The sequence below is a fragment of the Cervus canadensis genome, chromosome 23 (genome assembly GCF_019320065.1).
Source record: "Cervus canadensis isolate Bull #8, Minnesota chromosome 23, ASM1932006v1, whole genome shotgun sequence".
Classification (NCBI taxonomy): Eukaryota; Metazoa; Chordata; class Mammalia; order Artiodactyla; family Cervidae; genus Cervus; species Cervus canadensis.
Genome location: NC_057408.1, coordinates 53,346,778 through 53,370,691, shown reverse-complemented (window position 1 = coordinate 53,370,691; position 23,914 = coordinate 53,346,778). Strand labels below are relative to the sequence as shown.

At 44.7% G+C, this 23,914-nt stretch overlaps 1 protein-coding gene across 10 annotated transcripts in view; it reads left to right on the top strand.

The window, feature by feature from the left end:
- AKAIN1 (A-kinase anchor inhibitor 1) overlaps window positions 1-23,914 on the top strand; it is a 49,232-nt gene that overhangs the window by 5,697 nt on the left and 19,621 nt on the right. The window contains exon 1 of one of the 10 annotated variants that reach the window (XM_043443944.1): window positions 9,346-9,498. The exons of the other annotated variants lie outside the window; for them this stretch is intronic. Within the exon in view, the coding sequence (XP_043299879.1) occupies window positions 9,483-9,498 (16 nt within the window). The 5' untranslated portion in view covers window positions 9,346-9,482. Of the gene's footprint in view, window positions 1-9,345; window positions 9,499-23,914 lie in introns of those variants that run through there. 10 annotated transcript variants of the gene reach the window in all.

The window sequence follows — 23,914 nt, the reverse complement described above, 5'->3', positions numbered from 1 at the left end:
GCCTCCAGCTGGCAGGCAGGCGTGGAAGTCTCAGGCTTCATTGTGGAGTTGGAAGAGTTCTTACAGATCACCGGAGCCTGGATTTGTGCTCCTAGACACTGGCTTTGGGAGGGCTCTGATAAACTTCTTGCTGGATGCAGTTTCGAACCCATTAGCAGATGCGGCGAAGGAGTCAGGCCGGGATAGATTAAAACATTGTTTTATTAGTGGTCAGTCTGATACTGGAAAATGTAGATTAGAGGAGCAGGCCAGCCGGCTCTGTGATACTGAGTTCCCAAATGAGGTCATTGCACCCACCACAGTCACAGGAGTGCGGAACACTGCAGGTCTTCCCGCATCGTCCCTGAGGGTGCGATCACATGGGGAACGAGGAAGACACAGACTTTCTGCAGGCTCCCTGCTCCTCAGAGGCCGAGGGAGGAAGCAGGGTCAGTCAGCAAGTATCAGGTTCTCTCCTTGACTTACCACTCAAAAAAGTTACTTCTTGTAGGGAGAAATAAGGGTGCAGCAGAAAGGGAGAGAGGGGCTTCCCTGGTGGCTCAGTGGTAAAGAACCCGCCTTCAAGCAGGAGACACAGGAGATGCAGGTTTGATCCCTGGGTCAGGAAGATCCTCTGGAGGAGGAAATGGCAACCCACTTCAGTATTCTTGGCTAGGAAATCTGATGGACAGAGGAGCCTGGTGGACTACAGTCCATGGGGTCACAAAGAGTCGGACATGACCAAGTGTGCAGGCATGGACACAGAGAGGGAGAGAAGGAAGGCGGGAGACAGAGACAGAGAAAGAGCAGGATTTATGGTAATGGACACCATCCTTTCCGAGGTTTATGAGAAGTGTAAGTGTGAACTCCAAGTGTCTGCATCGCAGGGCAGTTTTGGTCATATAACACACACATTGTGTATGTATATGCATATGTGTGGGGTACATACAGATTAAGTGGGCAACAACATTATTTTGTTCAGATGTAAATATATGTGAAGATACTGGCAGTGTGTATATCTTCCCTCTGTGTTAACATGGCTGCTCATTTAAAATCTCAAATATCAGACCTGGGTCAAATGAATGCTTTTCCGTGGACAGAGGCTCAGATGTCTGTGGGTATTTGCCCATTAAACTTTACCTTTACACATTTTTTTCTTTGTTGCTCTTTTTTTTTTCTTTTTGGCCATACTACATGGCACGTGGAATTTCCCTGACTAGGGACTGAACTCATGCCCCCTGCAGTAGAAGCATGGAGTCTTAACCACAGGACCACAGGGAAGTCCTACACTTATTTTTTTGGCCTGTGAGTCTCTAATTTTAACTTATATAAAACTTATTTTGAGAAAAACCTCATTTCTGTAAAGTTGGAGGTAATCTGTCCATTGTTTGAATTCTTTGGTTTTTCTTTACATTTTTACTTGGCATTTAATCCTATTGTGGCTTGCAATATCATTGTTTATATGTTGGTCTTTCTCCTTTATTAGAACAGAACCTTCTTCCTTTTTTCCCCCTTTTTTGGACCATGCCATGCAGCACGTGGGATCTTAGTCCCCAACTAGGGATTGAACCTGCGCCCCCTGCATTTGAAGCATGGCGTCTTGACCACTGGACCGCCAGGGCAGTCCCTAGAACAGAGCCTTCTTGAGGGCAGGGATCCTATCTTATTTTTATACCTTCCACAGTGACTAACCCTCTGCTTTGTGTTTCATAGGTGTTAAGCAAGTATGTGTCAGATGAATAGTTAGTGAACAATCTTCAAAAAATATGTTAACTGAAGTATAGTTGACTTCCAGTGTTTGAGGTATGCAGCTTAATTGATAACCTTAAACATTATTTTCCCATACCATTTGAAAGGGCAGATCAACTAAGCCCATGGGACGCAACTGCTGAGCCTGAGCTCAGAGCCTGCATTCCGTAACAAGGGCAGCCACCGCAATGACGGCCGGGCTCTGCCACTAGGGAGTAGCTTCCACTCGCAGCAGCTAGAGCTAGCTCGAGCAGAAAGCAGTGAAGATTCAGCGCAGCCAAAAATAGCCAATTAAAAAAAAAAAAGTAGCCGGTAAATTAAGAAATACTTAGAAAGTAAAGTCAGGCAAGTAAAGGATCACTTGACTTCCAGTGTAGATGAAAGATGCTGCCTCTATTTGAGAGAGTGAGAACACAGGAGGATATTTATTTGGGATAAGGATGATGGATAAAGTTTCAAATAAAGTGAGTCTAAGATCTCCTACCTCAGCCCACCTGTCACCTCATTCAAGACAGTTCTGAGCTTTGGAATTGGAACAAGGATGGCTGCTGCAGTATAGTAATTAAAGACAAAAAAAGATTTTCCAATGGTTTGGTTTTTAAGCTATCCGCAAATCTCCTCGAATCAGATCCACCCCTATCGCATCTTCGTCTGTGTGGTTGTCCCCACATAGACGGCAGGGGCCATCTGAAACCTCTACTATAGTTTGTCATCAACAAACTATACCCTTGGGTTGAAAATGGCCCCTGACCCCGTCCAAGAAGGAGGAGATTGTGTTGGCCCACATTCCAGTGTCCTGGCCTTTGGGAGGGTCCATTGGTCACAGTCCTCCTAGTGCACAAGAACACTGAGGCCCAGCTACTGCCTTCTGTGTTTGTGAAAAGAGAAAATGTCATGCTCTGCAGTTGTTCTTAATTTAGTTTTTTTTTTTTTAATCCTTCTTACTTGAGTTTAAATTCTGGCCCTACCATTTACTGGCTGTGTGACCTTTGCAAACCTACTTACCCTCTCTGTACCTCATTTGCCTTGCTTTTAGAATGAGAGCAATAACAGCATCTATCTCAGGATTAAATGAGACACATTCAGGCAAAGAATTTAGCCTAGAACTTGGCATAGTCATTCAACTGTGTTTCTCAAATGGTTGAGGTAGAACTGAGACCATGCTGGGCAGTGTGAGCTTTGGGATAATTAAACAGGCACAGGTTCTGGCCCTATGGTGATACCATTGTAACACTATAGCAAATAAACGGTGTGTATATTTATGTGTGTGTGTGTGAGGTAGTAGTTGGTGGTTACACATACCAAGATTAGTTAGACAGGAAAAACCTCTCCAGGAGTGATACCTAAACTTGGACTTGGATGAGAAAGAGACGGGTGTGTGTGGGATGGAAGGAAGAGCATCTCAGGTGGCCAAAACCTCCGTGTGCATGTCCTAAACAAGCACTGGAAAAAAGCATTTAGTGTGGGTGCTAGAGAGTCACAAACCTCAGATGGGGAGCAAAGGTTGTTTTTTTTTTTTCTTTTAAATAACTGCTGCTGCTGCTGCTAAGTCACTTCAGTCGTGTCCGACTCTGTGCGACCCCATAGACGGCAGCCCACCAGGCTCCCCCGTCCCTGGGATTCTCCAGGCAAGAATACTGGAGTGCGTTGCCATTTCCTTCTCCATTAAATAACTGAGAGCCAATCTTTTTATCATTGTCTGATAGCAGAAAACTTAATCTAGTTACTTCTAGGCAGGCTCAGTCAAAATGATTATTCAGAAATTTCTGAGTAAAGTTCTGGATTTTTAAATAGCTAACATAGGATCTCCACTGTGGACGTTGCTTCTGAGGCTGTGTCTAAACTCAAGGGGAGGGGGTGAGGGTGGGGTGTCCAGTTTGCAGGTACTTGCTCTGCCTTTGGCGTAGCTTCCCTGATGGCTCAGTAGGTAAAGAACCCTCCTTCAATGCAGGAGACACGGGAGATCCCCTGGAGAAAGAAATGGCAACCCACTCCAGTATTCTCCCATGGACAGAGGAGCCTGGCGGGCTAGAGTCCAAAGGGCTGGAAAGAATCTGACATGACTGAGCGACTGAGCAAGCAGGCTCTGCCTAGGCAGTTACTGAGACATGACTTTGTCTGTCCTTTGCTTCTGAGACTTATCTCTGGTCCAGTGTCTTAGATGCCCGTGTCTCTGCATGGCCTCTGGTCCCTCTGGAGCCTTCCTTATTCTGACCTGAAGACCCATCTTGAGATGGAGCCTGAGACCTGTCCCTATGTGTCCAAGCCCTTCTGTGTGTGTGAGTGTTCTCTAGGGCTGGAAGGGGCCTAGAAGGTGACCCTGAAGCTCACCTGCCTGACCATTCACTTCGCCATCTGTACATTATCCCTCTAGCCTCAGCCTGGAAATTTTCAAGAGGCTGGAGAACTTTTTGAGCTATGAACCCTTGGAAGTCAGATGAAGATCTTGGGATTTTTCCAAGTTCATCTGGGTTCTCAAGTCATTTCCCCTTGAGGCCTGCTGGCTGAAAAAAAATGCGCAACATGAGAGTTAAGTTTTATTTGGGGTAATATGAAGACTGCAGCCTGGACGACAGCCTCAGATAGCTCTGAGAAACTGCTCCAGAGGGGCAGGGGGGAAGGTCAGTATAGATGTGATTTTGGTAAAGAGGGAAATACATGCAATCAAGCACGTATTTTGCCAAAAAGTTTCTCATGACGTCTCATGAAGCCTTTGCTAGTTACGAGGAACAGTCATCACCATGAAGGATTTTAGTGCTTTTATAGATTCGAGGAGATACAAGAATTGAGTTCATAAAATCAGCTCCTGAGAACATCTGAAGACCTGTCCTGCCAGTTTTTCCCCTGAGCGCAGAGTGCCTCATTTCTGTTCTCCACCCTCAATTCCTTCAAGGAGTGTTGAGGGTCAGCAGCTGAGGCAGCACATGATTTAATCCTTGTAGAGGCAGATGGCAAGCATAGCAAATGCCAGTTTGCAGTTGACAGGCCCCACCTCTCCACGGATTGACCAGGGCTGGGAGCAGGCACAGTCCCTTTGTTTGGAGACCTTGCGAAATCTATAGTTTCTTATCTATCCTTGTTAAAAAAAAACAACAACAAAAACCTTGCCTCCAAGCCCCAAAGGAGATTTCAAGCAAAATAAATGCAAAATATTTCCTTTGGGGTTTGAATGAGTTTTCAAACAAAATAAAACAAATGCAAAACTGGCTATGCTTTTTTCCTGCTTTTCATTCCAACTCTATTTATATTACAAACTTAACCTTGAGGCTGGGACTCAAAACCTTTCCCCTCTGCTCTGGCAATTGATTGAAAGCCTCAGCTTTCAAGACTTTTAGCCCCTGTTCTGCATTTCAAGCACTTATTTTAACATTCAGATGCTAGGAAAGGGATTGTTTATTTTCTGAACTCATGTCAGTCTCTCTCTGAAGCAGTAAGATCTAGCCGAAGGTCTACTGTTGTTACTTAAACTGGTGTAAAAATCAATTACCACGAAAGAAAGTGAAAGTATTAGTCATTCAGTTGTGTCCCACTCTTTGCGGCCCCATGGACTGTAGCCTGCCAGGCTCCTCTGTCCATGGAATTCTCCAGGCAAGAATACTAGAGTGGGTTGCCATTTCCTTCTCCAGGGGATCTTCCCTGCCCAGGGATTGAACCCTGGAGCAGGCACGTTCTTTACTGTCTGAGCCACTAAGGAAGTACTTCAGGTGAATTCTTTACCTCGTGAGCCACCCCGGAGAAGCCTGTTAACATGCTAGTTATGCATTATTGGCTTATTCAAAGACCTTGTAACTGTTTTCTCCTTAGATTTATCTGGCAACTTCTCAGTAGTTCTAACTATCCATGCCCCTGCCCAACATCCACTGATGGAAGCCAACCTGTGAGGCCTATTACCTCCTCATCTTTGTCCACCAGCCTTCCAGAGTGACCTCTGTGTCCCTCACTTCAGTCTCTGGGTTCTTTCACTTCCTCCCTGGGGATTGTTCTGCAGTCACTTAAGCAGGTGCTCTCGAGACCTTGCTGTCCTTCAGGTCTCCACCTTAAACCAAGAAATCCTGCCTTCAGTTCTGGCAGCTATCTTCCTTTGCTCTTGGGAAGCTCGTCTTTCAACCTCACAGCTCCTAATCCAGAACGACCTCTTATTCTCCTCCTTGGAGGGTTCCCCCTGGCTTAATTTCTTTACCACTTGGATCCCATTGGCTAGTGCATTCTTAGCTGCACTTTCAAACCATAGTGAGGTTTCATTACACACCCTGCAGAAGGTGGAAAAGTACAAGGACAGACAGTGCAAGGTGTTGATGAGATATAAGACGAGGAGCAACTAGAACTCTGGTGGGAATGGAAAGTGTTAACAGCCACCCTGGGAAACAGTTTGATCATTTCTTATAACATTAAGCTGATACTTACCCTAAGACCCAGGCATTCTATCCTAGGTGATTATCATAGAGAACAGAGTGACTGGGCACATGATCCACACCCAGACTTATGCAGAACATTGACAATAGCTTTATTCATCATAGCCAGAAGCTAAAACATCCTCGAAGCCCATCAACACTATTGAGCTGCCACTGTTGTGGCAAGTAGAGGTACAACGTTGGTAAATTTCAACAATGTAAGGAGCAAGGGAAACCAGACACCACAGAGTATACACTATAGGATTCCATTGATATGAAATTCTAGAAAAAACTGGAAAAGCTATAGTGACAGAAAGCAGATCAGGGACTTGGGGACATGCAGAGGTGGATTGGGACTGACTGAAAAGGGACACGGGCTTGACCAGACGGGGCCTGCCTCAGCATCAACAAGAGGCAAGTCAGCTGATGGGCAGGATGAAGGGTGTGTTTCTAAATATTCAAAAAGAGGTGCTAGAAGTAATTTCTTTTTAAATGCTAATACATCAACATCTTGCTACTTAAAATGTAGCCCACGGACCAGCAGCACCTACAGCGTGGACATCACTAGGGAGCTTGTTAGAAATGCAGAATCTCAGGCCCACCTGCAGTCTCCTGAGTTATCATCTGCATTTTGACAAGATCTCCATGGGATTCACATGCACAGTCAGGTTGGAGAATTACAGGTTAGGAGAATATCTAACATATTTAGTTTGCATTCCTATAGGGTGTCCTCCCTCATTAGCTCAGTTAGTAAAGAATCCACCTGCAATGCAGGAGACCCCTGTTCAATCCCTTGGCTGGGAAGATCCCCTGGAGAAGGGAAAGGCTATCCACTCCAGTATTCTGGCCTGGAGAATTCCATGGACTGTATAGTCCACAGGATCGCAAAGAGTCAGAAACGACTGAGTGACTTTCACTTTCACTTTCAGGGTGTCCTCCACTCCCAGTAATTTCCTGGAATGTGTTTAATACTTCAGGTGGACTGGTTACCAAGCCTTTTTTTCTTTTCCTACCCTCCATTATTTTTTCCTGGAGACAGAAATGGCAACCCACTCCAGTATTCTTGCCTGTAAAATCCCATGGACAGAGGAGCCTGGCGGGCTACAGTCCTGGGGTTGTTGGACACGACTTAGTGACTAAACCACTGGTCCTCTTAATAAATCCATTAATCCATTATCACATTTAATCTTCACAAATCTGCCTGCAATGTAGGAGACCCAGGTTCAACTCCTGGGTCGGAAAGATCTCCTGGAGAAGGAAATGGCAATCCACTCCAGTATTCTTGCCTGGAAAATCCCCTGGACAGAGGAGCCTATCAGGCTACAGTCCATGGGGGTCCCAAGAGTCAGATAGGACTTATCGACTTCACCACCACCACCAATCTTCACAACAAACATTCAAGATACTGTAATCCTTCTATTGCAGATAATACAGTTAACACTTATCTGAGGTCACACAGCTAGTAAACAGTGAAGATGTTCTATTTGAGGCGGACTGATTCCCAAGCCTTTTTTATTTTCCTACACTCCATTGCTTTTTCTTGAACTTTGTAAAGAGTAAATTGTTTATGCACTAAGGGAATAAACTCATTAAAATTTAAGCTTATAAAAGAGAGACCTTTTGAGCATATTAAAAGAAAGGTCTTTCAGTTGTTTAATGAGTATTTCAAATACTGTCTTGCACTTCTGTCAGTAATAAAGCAGAGAGAGTGAAGCATCATTGGTTTCACATTTCTGGTATAACCCAGGAAGTGGGAAGACTGCATCCTGCATATACACACCCTTCATCCTGCCCATCAGCTGACTTGCGTCTTGTTGCTGCTGAGGCAAGCCCCATCTGTTCAAGGCTGCGTTGAGCCAGGTGCTAAGAGCAGTACTGATTGTTTTCTGCTCAGACTGCCCATATGCCTCCATGCAAACTGTAGTCCAAGAGCTGTAAAACTATTTGCATTTGCAATCTATCAGATGGCTTTGAACAAAACTAGTGCCAGTAAGGCCATTTGAATGCTTACTATTTGCCAAAAGAGTGTAGAGCTTATGGCCACCAACCAAATTAGTAAGAAATCTGGTGTTTTCAGAAAAGCTACATTTTCCAGGGAGAGATGCAAGTGAAGAAACCCCAGTGAAACAATGGTGATGACCTGGATCACCCTTCGTTCTTGGAAAACTCCACTCAGCTGCAAAAACAGAGGCTAAAACCTAGAGTCACTGACGTTCGCTTTGAGTATAGAGGATCCTTATGTCACCCTAGCTCAGGGGTTGTAACCCAGATGGATTTGTTTCAAGCTGGGTAGTATCTAGTGTGGGCTGTCCACACCACACAAGCATTTCTTGGCAGAAGGAGAAAATGTTTTAAAATAACAGTGTATTAGAAGCTCAAAGTGAGCATGGGGGCCACGTCTGGGTAACTTCATACTATGTACACTGGGTGTACACCCGGCTGGGCGTTCATTTGGATAAAGGCAGGGAAAGCACTGATGTTTCTTGATTGGTCTCAGGGCTGTTCTCACACCTGGAGGGAACTCTGTTGGCCCCACCTTCCACAGGGTGTGTGTGTGTGTTGGTGGAGGAGACCTGCCTCACCGAGGCCTCTTTCCCCTGCTATGGACAGCCCTGCTGTCTCTCACAGGATGACCTTGAGGGTGTCCAAGCTCAGAGCTTTCAGAGCAGCCTGGGAGCAGGGGACCTGATGTGATGCCCTCCTCCCACGCTCCATCCTCAACTTGTTCTTCCCTCCAGCATCCTTTCTGATGTTAGGTAGGGACTTGGGGGCGAGAGCGGAGCCATGACTCCAAGGACCCCTTAACCGAATAGTGGGGTCCCACCCCTCTGCTGAGCCAACCCAACTCGGAGAACTCGAGTCAGCCTCTAGAGTAAAGCTTTTTGAGTTTATATATGTGTGTGTGTGTGTGTGTGTGTGTATTTTTTTTTTAAAGGGCAAACTCATCCTAAATGTCAGTTCAACATCCACGGGGGGGGGCGAGAGACAGCAGGTAATTAGAAGCAATTAGCTGCCCCCTGCCGGGAAGCCGGGCATTTACCTTTTCTCTCTTCCTCATCCGTCGGTCCCTCTCGGTGGAAGCGGTGCCGCTCCCCAGGCAGCGGGTGCGCCGCGCTGGCGCGGGCATGAGAGCTGGACCGAGCAGCAGCCTCCGCTCCTCGCGTCGCGGCGCCGGGCAGAGCGGTGCATTGTGGAGGCGGAGCGCGCGGGGCCGGGACCGCGCGGCCGGAGCTGTCCGAGGTGCTGAGCGCCCGACCCGCGCCCAGCGCGCCCTGCACCGGCCCCCAAGCCGTGGCCTGCCCCCCACCTTCCGCCTGCCCGTCTGTCTCTCCTTACCTTGGGGCGCGGCGGCTGGAGGAAATCATGGTGTTCGCTCCAGGTACACCGGCACCTTGCTTTTCCACCAGGTGTCCGAAGGGGAGCAAGGGAGAGAAGAGAGGCGATAGGGAGAAAAGGCCTTTACCTTACGGGGCACCTGTGCGTTTTGGAGTTACTGTCTGTGAGCGGGCCGTGGCGGGGGGAGAGGGGGGCGCGGGAGAGAGAGTGTCCCTCTCCCAGCAGACCCTCCCCACCTGTCCTCTGAGAACCTCAGGCTCGGTCCTGCCCCATCACTGCTTTCCGCCTGCCCCTCCGTGTCCCGTCGGACTCCGGCATCTTGAGAACGGGGACCTTGGCCAGTAGCACGCGCGCCCATCCGAGCGGGAGGGCGGAGGGATGGGGCACGGAGTAGTGGGCTTCGGGCTACTTCGGTGGGAACCTTCTTCAGGGCCGCTTCCCCCTCCATAGAAGTGGCAGACGGACCAGGGACCTCCTGAGGGGAAGTGTGTGCCGCCCGGGGAGCGGGACAGAGGGCGGAGGAGGGACGCGTACTCCTTAAAGAATTGGACCTGGTACTGAGGCTGCCACTGCGGTGCCGCCGGCGGTTGCAGTGTGTTTTTGGAGCTGGCGGTGAAGGACTTCTGTGCGTTTCTGCTGTCTGTCGCTGCAAGTTGGCCAAGAGTCAGGTTTGCCTGCGGTTGACCGGCGGGCCGGTGTATTTGAGTCACCGCCCCCAGCCTCCCTCCCTCCCCAGGAAGGACTTGGGCGCGTGTTTCGGCTGAGGTCAGTCGAGTTAGGGAGTGGCAGGGAAACTTGACCATTGTTAACGTAGGAAGCTCTGTCTCCGGGACCGACCTTCCGTCTTTTCCCCCCACCCCCTCTCTTAAATGACAGGCTCTGATAGTAATATCATTGAAGACCGCTGGGCGGTGGGGGGGGGGGGATGGGGGGAAGGAGAAAGGGAAAGAGAGAGAGGCCTGAAAGTCTTTAACTTTGTTGTGATTCTTTAACTTGAAAGGTTGGTTTGCATTCGCTGTAGCCATGGACTTCAGCTAGCTAGGGAGGAAAGGTAAAATGCATTTTTTTTTTTTAAGGTAAGAGTTGAGCCTGGCCTTCAAAAAATTCAAATAAAAACAGGAAAAAAGGAAACCTCACCCTGCCCCCACCCCCCTCCCTGCAACCAGCCGAGGAGGCAGGAGTGAGGGTCTGTCAGTTCGGACACTCAGGACAGGCAGTGGCTCCGAGAAAAGCCCCGGAGCCCTTCTGCTGTCTGTCCCAAATAACTCAAGGTGCGGGGGGGCAGGTTCTGTGCAGCGAAGGACATTCAACCAACCCAGGGTCTGGAAAATTGGGAAACAGCAGCTCCTTGTTGTGATTATAAGCTACCTAACGCTTTATAAGTGGGGATGTAGCTCAGTAGTAGAGCGCATGCTCTATGGGGCTTCCCCCATGGCTCAGTAGGTAAAGAATCTGCTTGCAGTGCAGGAGACACAGGAGATGCCAGTTCCATCCCTGGGTGGGGAAGATCCCCTGGAGGAGGCAATGGCTACCCACTTCTTTATTCTTGCCTGGAAAAATCATGTAGATAGAGGAGCCTGGCGGGCTACATGACTGAGTGACTAACACTTTATAAAGCATTTTCAGGTCTTTATCTCACTTGATCTTCAAATTACCCTCTGAGGTAAGCAGTGTCATCTCTAGCTTACCTCCTCTGGGATGGTGGTGGTTCCAGATAATCAGCTGGAGTTTTCTGATTTCCTCCCCATCCCCACCCCTCCCCCATATCTCAGAGCCTATCTTCCTGACAAAATGCTATACCATTTTCAGGGGTAGCTGCCTTTTGGTCCAAGGTCAGACATAGTGAAAAGGAAGTGTTCTTACACTTCTAAGGTGGGAGATGGACTGGTGTTGTCGAGTTAGGATTGTTGGGTGATGTTAACTTTGTTGTTTAGTCACTATGTCATGTCTGACTCTTTTGCAACCCCATGGACTGTAGCCTGCCAGGCGCCTCTATGCAGGGGATTCCCCAGGCAAGAATAGGGGAATGGGTTGCCATTTCCTTCTCCAGGGGATCTTCCCAAAACAGGGATTGAACAGGGATTCTCCTAAGGCGTGATTGTGAGTGAAAGGTTGTGAAATGAGTGGTGGGGAATTTCTGGAGTGGACTGACTTGGCTTAAGCAGCCCACTATGTAGATAGGGCTTTATTTTTTCGTTTCTCCCCAAGTTTTGTATTAGTGCCATCTCTTTATAATAACCCTTAGAGATGGCATAATTTGACCTGAATAGGATATGTACGGAAACCCATAGGGAAACACTTTTTGGGTCATTTCTGCAGTTTTGAATTTTTCTTGAAAAGTCATAACGATTTTGGGGCAATAAGGACAGGGTGATAAAAATATTTTGTCAATTATCTGCTCGTCTACTGATCACTGTGACATTATTCTGAAAGAAAATCAGGACAATGAATTATTTTTTTTAACCTTGCTAAATTTTCAGCATCACAGTGTCATTTCTAGGACTACTGCTCTTCTAAATCTCTTTAATCTGGGGCTCCAGATGTTTTGTACTAAGTCAAGGGAAACACTCCCCCACCGCTTTCTCCAAGCCAGCCTGACAGTCATGACGGGAGGGAACAGAAACAAGTGCTATGATTATACCAAAATTAATTTTAAAACTTAGATAATTCAAGATGAAAATAATAACAAACTAACAATGGGCTGTTCATTGGGTCAGTGGGCACTATGTCCTTCAAAACCCATGGTGGCTTTTCTGGATTTTAGCAAAGGGAGACAAGAAGCCTGAGGTCTAGTTCTGGCCTTGCCTGCACACGCTGGCCTGTCTTTGAATTGTCCTGCTACTTCTCTGCTTACCTTAAAAGGCAAGGTGAAAAGTGACAGAGATTCATGAAGCCAATTTAAGTCCAGGAGTACAGTGGAATGAAGTTTACATAACTCTAGTTATGATTCACTCTTACCATATTTTTGCATTCTCTTCTTTCAGTTAACCTGCAGATTATAAGGGACAGAGCTTAAGTTGGGCAGGATCTTTGGGTGGTTTTTTCACTTTATATAGGGGAGACAATTCAGTTCTACCCTTTTCCGTCTTCTTAATCCACTCAGGGGCCTCCCTGGTGGCTCAGTGGTAAAGAATCCACCTGCAAGATTAGATGCAGGTTTGATCCTTGGGTTGGGAAGATCCCCTGGAGAAGGAAATGGCAACCCACTTCAGTATTCTTGCCTGGGAAATCCCAAGGACAGAGGAGCCTGGTGGGCTATAGTCCATAGGGTCACAAAGAGTCAGACACGACTGAATTGACTTTGCATGCACACTTTTTGTTTGCATGCACACTTTGCATGCACACTTGACTTCTAAGTTTAGTTTGAAAAACATTTAGCAAAAATAGTTCTAGAGAGAGCTGTCAGAAGTATTTAAGAAAATACATGTTACAAGGGAGTTATAGCTTTTCTTTATTTACATAAACCTATTGCCAATTCCTGAGAGATCCATGAATAAATAAATTATATAGCAGGCAGTCTTAACTGTAAGGTTTACAGTCTGCCAACTTAAATTCTCTTCTGTTGGCATAAAGGCTTTTTTTTTTTACTTTTATTAATTTATTATTTTAAAAGATTTATGTTCAGTTAAACTGACCTCTTTTTAGATGTACAATTCTATGAGTTATAACTCATGCATCAGTTCAGTTCAGTTCAGTCGCTCAGTCGGGTCTGACTCTTTGTGACCCCATGAATCGCAGCATGCCAGGCCTCCCTGTCCATCACCAACTCCCGGAGTTTACTCAAACTCAAGTCCATCGAGTCGGTGATACCATCTAGCCATCTCATCCTCTGTCATCCCCTTCTGCCCCTGCCCCCAATCCCTCCCAGCATCAGGGTCTTTTCCAATGAGTCAACTCTCCTCATGAGGTGGCCAAAGTATTGGAGTTTCAGCTTCAGCGTCAGTCCTTCCAATGAACACCCAGGACTGATCTCCTTTAGGATGGACTGATTTAGAGTCCAAGGGACTCTCAAGAGTCTTCTCCAGCACCACAGTTCAAAAGCATCAATTTTTCGGCGCTCAGCTTTCTTCACAGTCCAGCTCTCACTCATGCATAGAATGGTGTAATGGCCACAGAACAGTTCCGTTGTATCAAAAAATCTTTTCCTGCTACTCTTTTTGTAATCAGCCTTTTTCTCCTACCCCTAACCTCTGGTCACCACTGATTTATTTTCCACTTGTACCGATTAGCTTTTTCCAGAATATCATATAAATGGAATCATACGGTGTATAACCCTTGAGATTGGCTTATTTTACTCAGTATAATGTCAATGAGATTCATCTGCATTTTTGCCTACATCAAGAATTCATTCCTTTTTATTATTGAGCTGTATTCCATTGTAAAGATGGATTCACAAGGTATTTATCCCTTTGCCTGAGTATTTAGGTTATTTTCAATTTTTGGTGATTATGAATAAAGTTGTGATAAACATTTCTGTATATGTTATGTGTGAACATAGGTTTTCATGAGTCTATAAATATTAATACCTAGGCTTGGGTAAATATTAATACCTAGGCTTGGAACTATTGGATTTTACAGTAGGTATATGTTCTTCAGAACTTGTACCATTCTGTATTACCGTCAGCAGTTTACGAATTCCAGTTGTTTTTCTAACAGGCATGTAATGGTATTCATTGTCATTTTATTCTGCATTTCCCTAATGGCCAATGATTTTGATAATTTTTTTCAGAATTTTATTTGCCATATGTGCATCTTTTTTTTGTAAGTTAATTTTTACTTTATATGGGGATAGAGTTGATTTACAATGTGTTCGTTTCAAGGGTACAGCACAGTGATTAAGTTATACATATATATATGTACCCACTCTTTTTCAGATTATTTTCCCATATAGGTTATTATACAGTATTGAGCTCCCTGTGGTATACAGCTGGTCCTTGTTGAAGGTGTATCTCCTTTTGGTGAAGTGTCTGTTCACATCTTCTGCCCATTTTGTGGGGAGATTATTGTGTTCTTATAGTTGCATTTTCAGAGGCCTTCATATATTCTAGATATAAATCTGTTGTTGAATATGTGATTTGTAAATATTTTTCTTCTAGTTGTGGCTTGGCTTTTCATTCCTTTAACACTTTAGCCATTTTTAAGGGCAGAAATTTTAAATTTTGATGCAATCTAATTTATCAATTTGCTTCTTCTAAAGATTTTACTTTTGATGATGTCTTAGAACTTTTTGCCTAACCTAGTGTCAGGGAGAATTTCTAAAAGTTTTATAATTTTACATTTAGATTGAATCACGGGATTAGATGCCTCCTGTCAACATTTCATGTAAACCTAATTGTTTCCTCAAGGCCCCACCTCCTAATACATCACATAGGAGCTTAGGGCTTCAACATCATAATTTTGGAGGGACAACAAACATTCACTTCATAATAAGTTGATCAATCCTAAAGGAAATCCTAAAAGATGATGCTGTTAAAGTGCTGCACTCAATATGCCAGCAAATTTGGAAAACTCAGCAGTGGCCACAGGACTGGAAAAGTCAGTTTTCATTCCAGTGCCAAAGAATGTTCAAACTACCACACAATTGCCCTCATCTCACACACTAGCAAAGTAATACTCGAAATTCTCCAAGCCAGGCTTCAACAGTACATGAGCCATGAACTTCTAGATGTTCAAGCTGGATTTAGAAAAGGCAGAGGAACCAGAGATCAAATTGCCAACATCTGTTGGATCATTGAAAAAGCAAGAGAGTTTCAGAAAAACATCTACTTCTGCTTTATTGACTATGCCAAAGCCTTTGACTGTATGAATCACAACAAACTATGAAAAATTCTTCAAGAGATGGGCATACCAGACCACCTGACCTGCCTCTTGAGAAATCTGTATGCAGGTCAAGAAGCAACAGTTAGAACCAGACATGGAACAACAGACTGGTTCCAAATTGGGAAAGGAGTACATCAAGGCTGTATATTGTCACCCTGCTTATTTAACTTATATGCAGAGCACATCACATGAAGAAATGCTGGACTGGATGAAGCAAAGGCTGGAATCAAGATTACTGGAAGAAATATCAATAGCTCAGACATGCAGATGACACCACCCTTATGGCAGAAAGTGAAGACTAACTAAAGAGCCTCTTGATGAAGGTGAAAGAGTGAAAAAGATGGCTTAAAACTCAACATTCAAAAAACTAAGATCATGGCATCTGGTCCCATCACTTCATGGCAAATAGATGGGGAAACAATGGAAACAGTGACAGACTTTATTCTTGGGCTCCAAAATCACTGCAGATGGTGACTGTAGCCATGAAATTAAAAGATGCTTGCTCCTTGGAAGAAAAGCTATGACCAATCTAGATAGCATATTAAAAAGCAGAGACATTACTTTGCCAACAAAAGTCCATCTAGTCAAGTCTTTGGTTTTTCTAGTAGTCATGTATGGATGTGAGAGTTGGACTATAAAGAAAAATGAGCACTGAAGAATTAATGCTTTTGAACTGTGGTGTTGGAGAAGACTCTTGAGAGTCCCTTGTACTGCAAGGAGATCAAACCAGTCTATCCTAAAGGAAATCAGTCCTGAATATTCATTGGAAGGATTGATGCTGAAGCTGACACTCTGAGACGTTGGCCTCCTGATGTGAAGAACTGACTCATCAGAAAAGACCCTGATGCTGGGAAAGATTGAAGGTGGGAAGAGAAGGGGACGACAGAGGGTGAGATGGTTGGATGGCATCACTGACTTGATGGACATGGGTCTGAGCAAGCTCCGGGAGTTGGTGATGGACAGGGAAGCCTGGCGTGCTGCAGTCCATGGGATCGCAAGAGTTGGACACTTCTGAGCGACTGAACTGAACTGAAAGGAAATCAATCCTGAATATTCACTGGAAGGACTGATGCTGAAGCTGAAGTGCCAATACTTCAGCCACCTGACGTGAAGACCCAACTCATTGGAAACGACCCTGATGCTGCGAAAGATTGAGGGCAGAAGGAGAAGAGGGAGACAAAGGATGAAATGGCTGAATGGCATCACATACTCAATGTATGTGAATCTGAGCAAACTCCGGGAGATGGTGAAGGACAGGGAGGCCTGGTGTGCTGCAGTTCATGGAGTTCCAAAGAGTCGGACATGACTTACAACAAAGTTGATTTTTGTATATGGTATTAATTATAAGTCAAGTTTTTTTTTTGTATATGAATATCCAACTGTTCTAATCCATTTTTTAGAAAGACACTGTTTCTCCATTTAATTACCTTTGTAACTTGTGCAAAATTATTTGACTATATTTGTGTGGGCCTGCTTTTTTCTATTAGTGTGGGACTGTTTATTCTGTTTCATCCATTTTATCTTTCCACTAACACCACACATATTGATGACTATAGCTATATGGTAAGTCTTAAAATCAAGGAGTGGAAGTCCTTCAACTTTGTTTTTCTCTTTTAAAATTGATTTGGTTATTGTAGTTCCTTTGCCTTTCCATATAAATTTTAGAATCAGCTTGCCCATATGTACGTAAAATCTGCTGAGATTTTGGTTGGAATTTTGTGAAATCTGTGTTGTTTAGTTTCCCATTTTTGAAGATCACCTACATATTTTTCTCATTTATTTCTAATTTAATTTTGTTATGGTCAGAAAAATAAGTTTTCTATGGCTTCAACTGTTTTAAATTAGGTAAGGTTTGATTTTGAGACAGAGCACTGTCTGTCCTGGTGAATGAATCATATGTGTACTTGGTAAGGATGTGTACCTGCTCTTTTCAGGAAGTTCTTTATCAATGTCATTTTGATACGGTTGGTTGATGATGTTGTTCATTTTTCTCTTTTCTAGCTGATAGTCAGCACACTTGGTCTATTGACTACTAGGAGAAGAATGTTGAAGCCTAGCAAAAAACTCGATCTTTCCATTTCCCCTTTTGGTTTATCACTTTTTCTTCATGTATTTTGCTGCTCTCTTATTAGGTGCATATGCATTCAAGATTGCTGCATTTTCTTGGTGATTTGTCTCTTTTATCATTAAGTAGTGTCCCTCTTTGGTAATTTTTCTTGCTCTGAAGTCTGTTTTGACTGGTAGTCATGTAGTCACGTCAGCTTTCCTTTGAGTACTGCTTGTATGGTACAGTTGATTCTCATTATTCACAGATTCCATATTTATAAGTTTTCCTACTTACTAAAAGCTATTAGTGAAACACATCAAATGAAATCAGTGTTCACAGCACTTTTTCTATGTCATTCAAAGACATGTATGGAATGGCAAAAAAATTGGAGTTGCCTGACATACATATTCCTAGCTGAGGTTGAACAAGGTGGTGGTTTGCTGTTTCATTTCAGTTCTCGTGCTGTGAACAAGTGTGCTTTTTGTAGATTTTTACGCATTTGTGCTTTGTGTGTGTGTGTGTGTGATTTCACTGTTTAAGGTGGCCCTCAGTTGTAATACTGAGGTGTTGTCTAATGTCCTAAGTATGATAAAGTTGTCATGTGTCTTGTGGAGGAGGAATTTATTAGATAAGCTCCATTCAAACATCAGTTATAGTGCTGTTAGTTTTAAGGCCAGTGTTAGTAAGTCAACATCATGTATTAAATAAGGTGTCATTCGGAATTCCCTGACAGTCCACTGGTTAACACTTCCACTTCAGGGGCATGAGTTCCAACCTTGGTTGAGAACTAAGATCCAGCACATTGTATGGGGGTGCCAAAACATAAAAAAACAAACAAACAACAACAAAAAAAAAACAAAGAAGCAAATAGCAAAGTGTTTTTAAACAGAAACATAAATAAAACAAAGTTATGTATTGATCAGTTGGCAACAGTGTTGTGACCAGAGGCTTGCAGGAACCTAATCCTTGTGTTTCCCTTGGGAGCATTAGTTCCATATTTGCTAATTCACTGTTTGCAGTGACTTTATAGGATGTAACTACTGTAAATAATGAGAATGACCTGTATATTATTGTCCATCCCTTTACTTTGATGCCTTTATTATTGCATCCACTGTGGGGGTCTTATAGACAGCATATTGTTGGGTCTTGCTTTTTAATTGTGTGGGGTGCTCAAAGGTGGTAAGTTAGCTACTGACTGCCAGGATGTCTTTCTTGTATAATTACTGCATTTTCTAATTCCCCATCATCATTTAAAAGTAAACAGTGTTTCATCAGTTGAAAAATTTTACAATTAATAGTTCTAGAAATTATAATAAGCACAGATAATCAAAAAGAAAATAAACATCACAATATTATCCAGCAGCAACTGTTAATATTTTATATATAACTTCTCAGACATTGCCTCTGTAACTACTTCTCCCACTTTTTTCAGCAAAAAAGTTATCCTGACATGCCTGTAATTTTTGGACATGACTACTTGATGTACCGTTATCTTTCCACACCGTTCAGCTGTCTTCTACATGTCACTTTTAAAAGAGGCATAGAGCAAAGTTGTCATTGTTCCCATTTTTACAGATGGTAAGAGTAAGGTGCAGAATGCCTGACCAATTTTAGGTTTCAGAACCAAGATTTGATGTCAACTACACCTATTTCTGTACACAACATTGTTTTTAAATACATTGCAAGCAACAATTTGCACACTAGAATTAGAGACAAAAGAAAACAGATAAAACCGGTCTCCTTTGAGGAGAATCTCTGTGTACTGAGCATCTCTTCTGCCAAGTTAGAGGACATGAGGTACTCTTTCAACCACCCTGAAACGGGCTCCATCCTCTCACACTTGCTGGATTCTTCATCTTCTGGCAGCTGTCAGTGATGGAGAGTGAAGCAGTAGATAGCCAGAACTGGCAAAAGATGACCTGGAGAGCAAAAAGGTCTAGCAGATTTACACAGGGCCTTTTCATTTCTAAAGTATTTATATTAACTAATTGCTATATGCAAGACATTCCTTGGGTTGAGAATAAATGGCACTGGGTTAAGTATAGTCTCTCCTCCCCTATACCACTCATGAGAATATTTCAGTTATTTGATAGCAATTCAAATGTGAGGCAAAGTTAGTTGCTGCAGAAGCTTGGGTTTGGGGACCGATAGGCCTGGATGCAAATAGCTCACCTCTGCCCTGTCCACACTGAGTGGCACTGGGTAAGTCATCTTGCTGATTTGTCCACTTGTTAACTGAAGGTCAGAATATCTGTTTTCCAGAGTGGTGAAGAAGGTGAACTTGAAGTGCCTGGCTGACAGGGGGTTGAAACAGTAACCATTACTGACATTATTGTTTTAAAAGGCAGTAACTAAGAATGTGTATTTTTCAAAAAATATTTTATTTATTTATTTATATGGCTGTACTAGGTCTTAATTACAGCATGTGGGATCTAGTTCCCTGTCCAGGAGTCAAACCTGGGCTCCCCTTGCATTGGGCGCATGGAGTCTTAGCCACTGGATCACCAGGGACATCCCAAGAATGTGTTTATACACTTTTGCATGTATATGATTTAACGATTGGATCATCAGTCTTGGGGAGCTATACAGTTGATTCTCTCTGTGCAAGAAGACTGCCTTACAGGTTCACTGTGTCACCTGGGTAGAGGTTATGAAACTTTGAAGTGAAATGCTGTGACAAGCTGAACTTGATGATAAAGCAGATGTCAGAGAGCATCCTGGGATGAATAAGTTATGAATCATGGAAAGCTGCTGTTCAGAGGCACGCAGCTGCGTGCTTGAAAGCAGATGGCTGTCTTGCTGATCTGAATGATTGTAATCATCTCTAAAATTAAATCTGAATGATGATTTTCTGGTAAAGGTATACTTTAATATTTGGTGTATTTTTCATATTTAACTGCTACTTAGGGTAAATTGATAGTTTGGGATTTGAGATATTGATTCACATTCTCTATGCCTTCATTTTTTTTTTTTCTTGGAGCCTTAAGTTTCCATTTTGTGATTGTATGTCATTGGTCACACACACACATTCTTAGATACTCTTCTCTGAACATTATCTTTGGTCCTTTATAAATCTTGTTAGGAATGAGACAGGAAGGGGGCAGGGCACAATCTTTTCAAGAATGACAGAGCCCGAGGACAGGACATAAAGGGATTAGACCCAACCATGTCCAAGATGGTGGACTTCCGGTAGACCTTAAGCCTCGGTATGCGAAATATATTCAGATTATGAATGTATCTGAACACATCTCATAAACTATGTTTGAATGATCTCTTTGGTATTTAGAGAAGAGGTCTTCACAGAGTCCACATCTGTGTTGTGTTGTCTGATAGAAGTTGTTTATTTTTCTTTCCATGGAATTTATTTCTAATGTTCTTGTGTAGTTTTTCTTTTTTGCCTTCCCATTTAAATTTTACATTGTTTCAAGAATAAAAAGTGAAATTCAGTCTTTCTTGCAGTATAGTAGATGAGATTTTGATCACCCCTAGCCAGGGAATTTGGAATGAAGTGCCCTATAGACTTAATTGCAATCTGACTCATGCTTCAGAATAGATTATTTCACCACCAATCAGGCCACGCTGTACAAATCCATACGTAATAGTTGTTTTGCTCTAAAATTAACTTAATCAAGGAGGACAACATTTAAAGCTTCATTATATGTTATTTCTCGTGCCTTTGGGGCAATGATAGTAGGGTGGAGCTCATGACCCTGAGAATGGATTTCGGGAAAAAGAACTGGCCTAGCAGCTCCCTCCCAGTACCTTAGAGCAGAGTTCTTAGTGAGAGTCATTGCCCCCTGGCCTGGGGAGAGAGGCCTTCTGTAGACTTCGTGGTGGGAATGGAGCCGGGATGTTGAGAATGCCAAGGTTGGTGTGTGGGAGGGGTGGGGGGCGGTGGGAGATAAATACTTTAGGTAATTGCATATATTTATTCAATCTGTTAGGTCTTCCCTGGTGGCTCAGATGGTAAAGAATCTGCCTGCAGTGCAGGAGACCTGGGTTTCATCCTTGTGTCGGGAAGATTCCCTGGAGAAGGGCATGGCCACCCACTCCAGTATTCTTGCCTGGAGAATTCCATGGACAGAGGAGCCTGGCGGGCTACAGTCCACGGGGTCTCAAAAGAGTCAGACATGGTGGAATGATAAAACAACAGCAGCAGCAACATACATATATACTTCTGGCCAGAACAGTGGAAGTGAAGTCACTCAGTCATGTCCGGCTCTTTGTGACCCCGTGGACTGTAGCCTACCAGGTTCCATCCTCCATGGGATTCTCCAGGCAAGAATACTGGAATGGGTTGCCATTTCCTTATCCAGGGGATCTTCCTGACCCAGGGATCGAACCCAGGTCTCAACACTGCACAAAACTTACTGAATTGTCTTTATTTCACTTTATGATATGCTCATGTTCTACCAACATTGACCTTATGCTCCTGATGACTCAGGAGGGCCTGATCAAAAGGAACTAAGGATCATCCTGTCTTTCCTTCTCCTCCTGTGTTGTTTTCAGCTTAGGTTGTTGGCTCATACAGGGGAGCGGTAAGTAAGACTGTGATCGGGTCCCTTGGTCGTGAACATTTCTTAGACATCACTGCCTTCTTCATGGGTTCTAAGCAGCTGTGGTTCTAACAGCAAATGTGGCTGCCCCCCCCCCCCACCCTTCCCTCTATTGTAGACAAAACACAATAGTGCTTGCTTGAGGGCCTCACATCTCACTGAATTCATACATATCACATGTACGTTCTCAGCTATGTCTGATTCTGTGTGACGCTACAGACTGTAGCCTGCCAGGCTCTTCTCTCCATGGGATTTCCCAGGAAGAATACTGGAGTGGGTTGCCATTTCCTCCTCCAGGGGATCTTCCCGGCCCAGGGATCGAACCCACATCTCTTACATCTCCTGCATTAGCAGGCGGGTTCTTTACCACTTACACCACCTGGGAATACATATGATAATCTGTCGCAATTCTATGCTCACGGGGCATCACTGAAGCTACACAGACATGCGTATGGGGTGGCTGAGAATGCTGTGTTGCGTGGATCTCCTCTGGGCAGGTCTCTGTTCCATCATCCCATCCAACTTCACTTATAGGACTCAAGTTCACTGATACGATTGTTAAAACTTTCAAGGCGGCAACAGCAGAGCACTAAATCCAGCACAGGAGCCTTCTGAAGGTGGGGCTCCATGTGACTGCACCAGTCACATGCCTGTGAAGCTGGCCCTGGCTGCTGGCATATCTCCTGGCTTGAGGCTAGGGATGCCCTGAACATGGTGCGGTACCCAGGCCTGCCCCCCATCAAAGGCACTGCTGGAAAGTTCGGTCTTCTGCATCTGAAGAGCATCTGAGGTCTGCACACAGCCAGTTCTCTTTGTGGAGCTGTTCCTCTGGTGGGCTCTGCTCCGAGATCCTCCGTGTCATGGTCACTCCATGGGAGACCACTGCTCTCTGCTCACCCTGCAGTCGTTGGGCCCCTCTCTGCTTTGTCTGAGCGGGCAGTTCTGCTTATTGCTCTTTGCTGTCATCTTGCTGATGAGGACAGGTTCTCCAAGGTGGACCTCGGTGGCTTCTGGATGTGGCGCGTGGCCCTCAGGGTCCCAGTAGGCAGCGCCCCCCTTGAAAGGGAACCGTGGGTACCGCCTCTCCCTCAGGGCAGGACAGTGGGAGGCGGTGGCCCTCCTGAGCCTGGCCCGTCTCGGGCAGTGGTTCCCGGGCTGTCCTAGCCAGGCTGCATCATCTTCAGCACCAGGGTCCACAGCACTATTGTGACTTTTGTGCACGTTGGAAAGTTGGGAAAAAAATGTCCATGGGTGAAGAGCTGGTTTAGGCAGCCAGAGAATGTACTGCAAGGAGCAGAGAGCAGGTGTGGAATGAACTGGGGGTGGGGGGTGCAGGGGGGAGGGCAGTGTGGAGGGAGGCTCCAGGGCAAGTGCTCCAAGCGTCTTCCTTGGCTTGTTGTCTTCCTGAACCAGGTCGTGTGCGGCGGGAGGGGGGCGGATGTGAGCAAAGGTCCCAGACAGCCCAGAATCAATCCCCCAGCCCTTTTCTGGTGGTTGTCCCATTTCTAGGTCTCTAACCATGCACAGCAGATGGCAGGGGTGGGGATGATGGCAAAGAAGGGCCAGTCTGGACAGGTGCTCACATGGCAGCTGCTGCTGCCGCTGACCACCCTCTGTGTGGTCCAGGGCTTAATGATTGCTCTGTGCTCCCAGCATTCAAGACCATTCTCTGAAGCTTCTTTCTGAATTTCCAGAGCTTGAAAAAAAAGTCGTAGTGAAAGTGTTAGTTGTTCATTCATGTCTGAATCTTTGTGACCCCATGGACTATAGCCCGCCAACCTCCTCTGTCCATGGAATTCTTCAGGCAAGAATATTGGAGTGGGTCATTCCAATATTTGGAATTCCCTTCCCAGTTGTCATTCCCTTCTCCTGGGTATCCTCTGGACCCAGGAATCGAGCCCAGGTCTCCCACATTGCAGGCAGATTCTTTATTACCTGAGCCACCAGGCAAGTCCCAGAGCTTGGTTCTTGTTAATTGTGTATGAGGCAAACACTCTGTGCCAGACCTGGGCTCCTGTAAAACAGACTTGACCCCT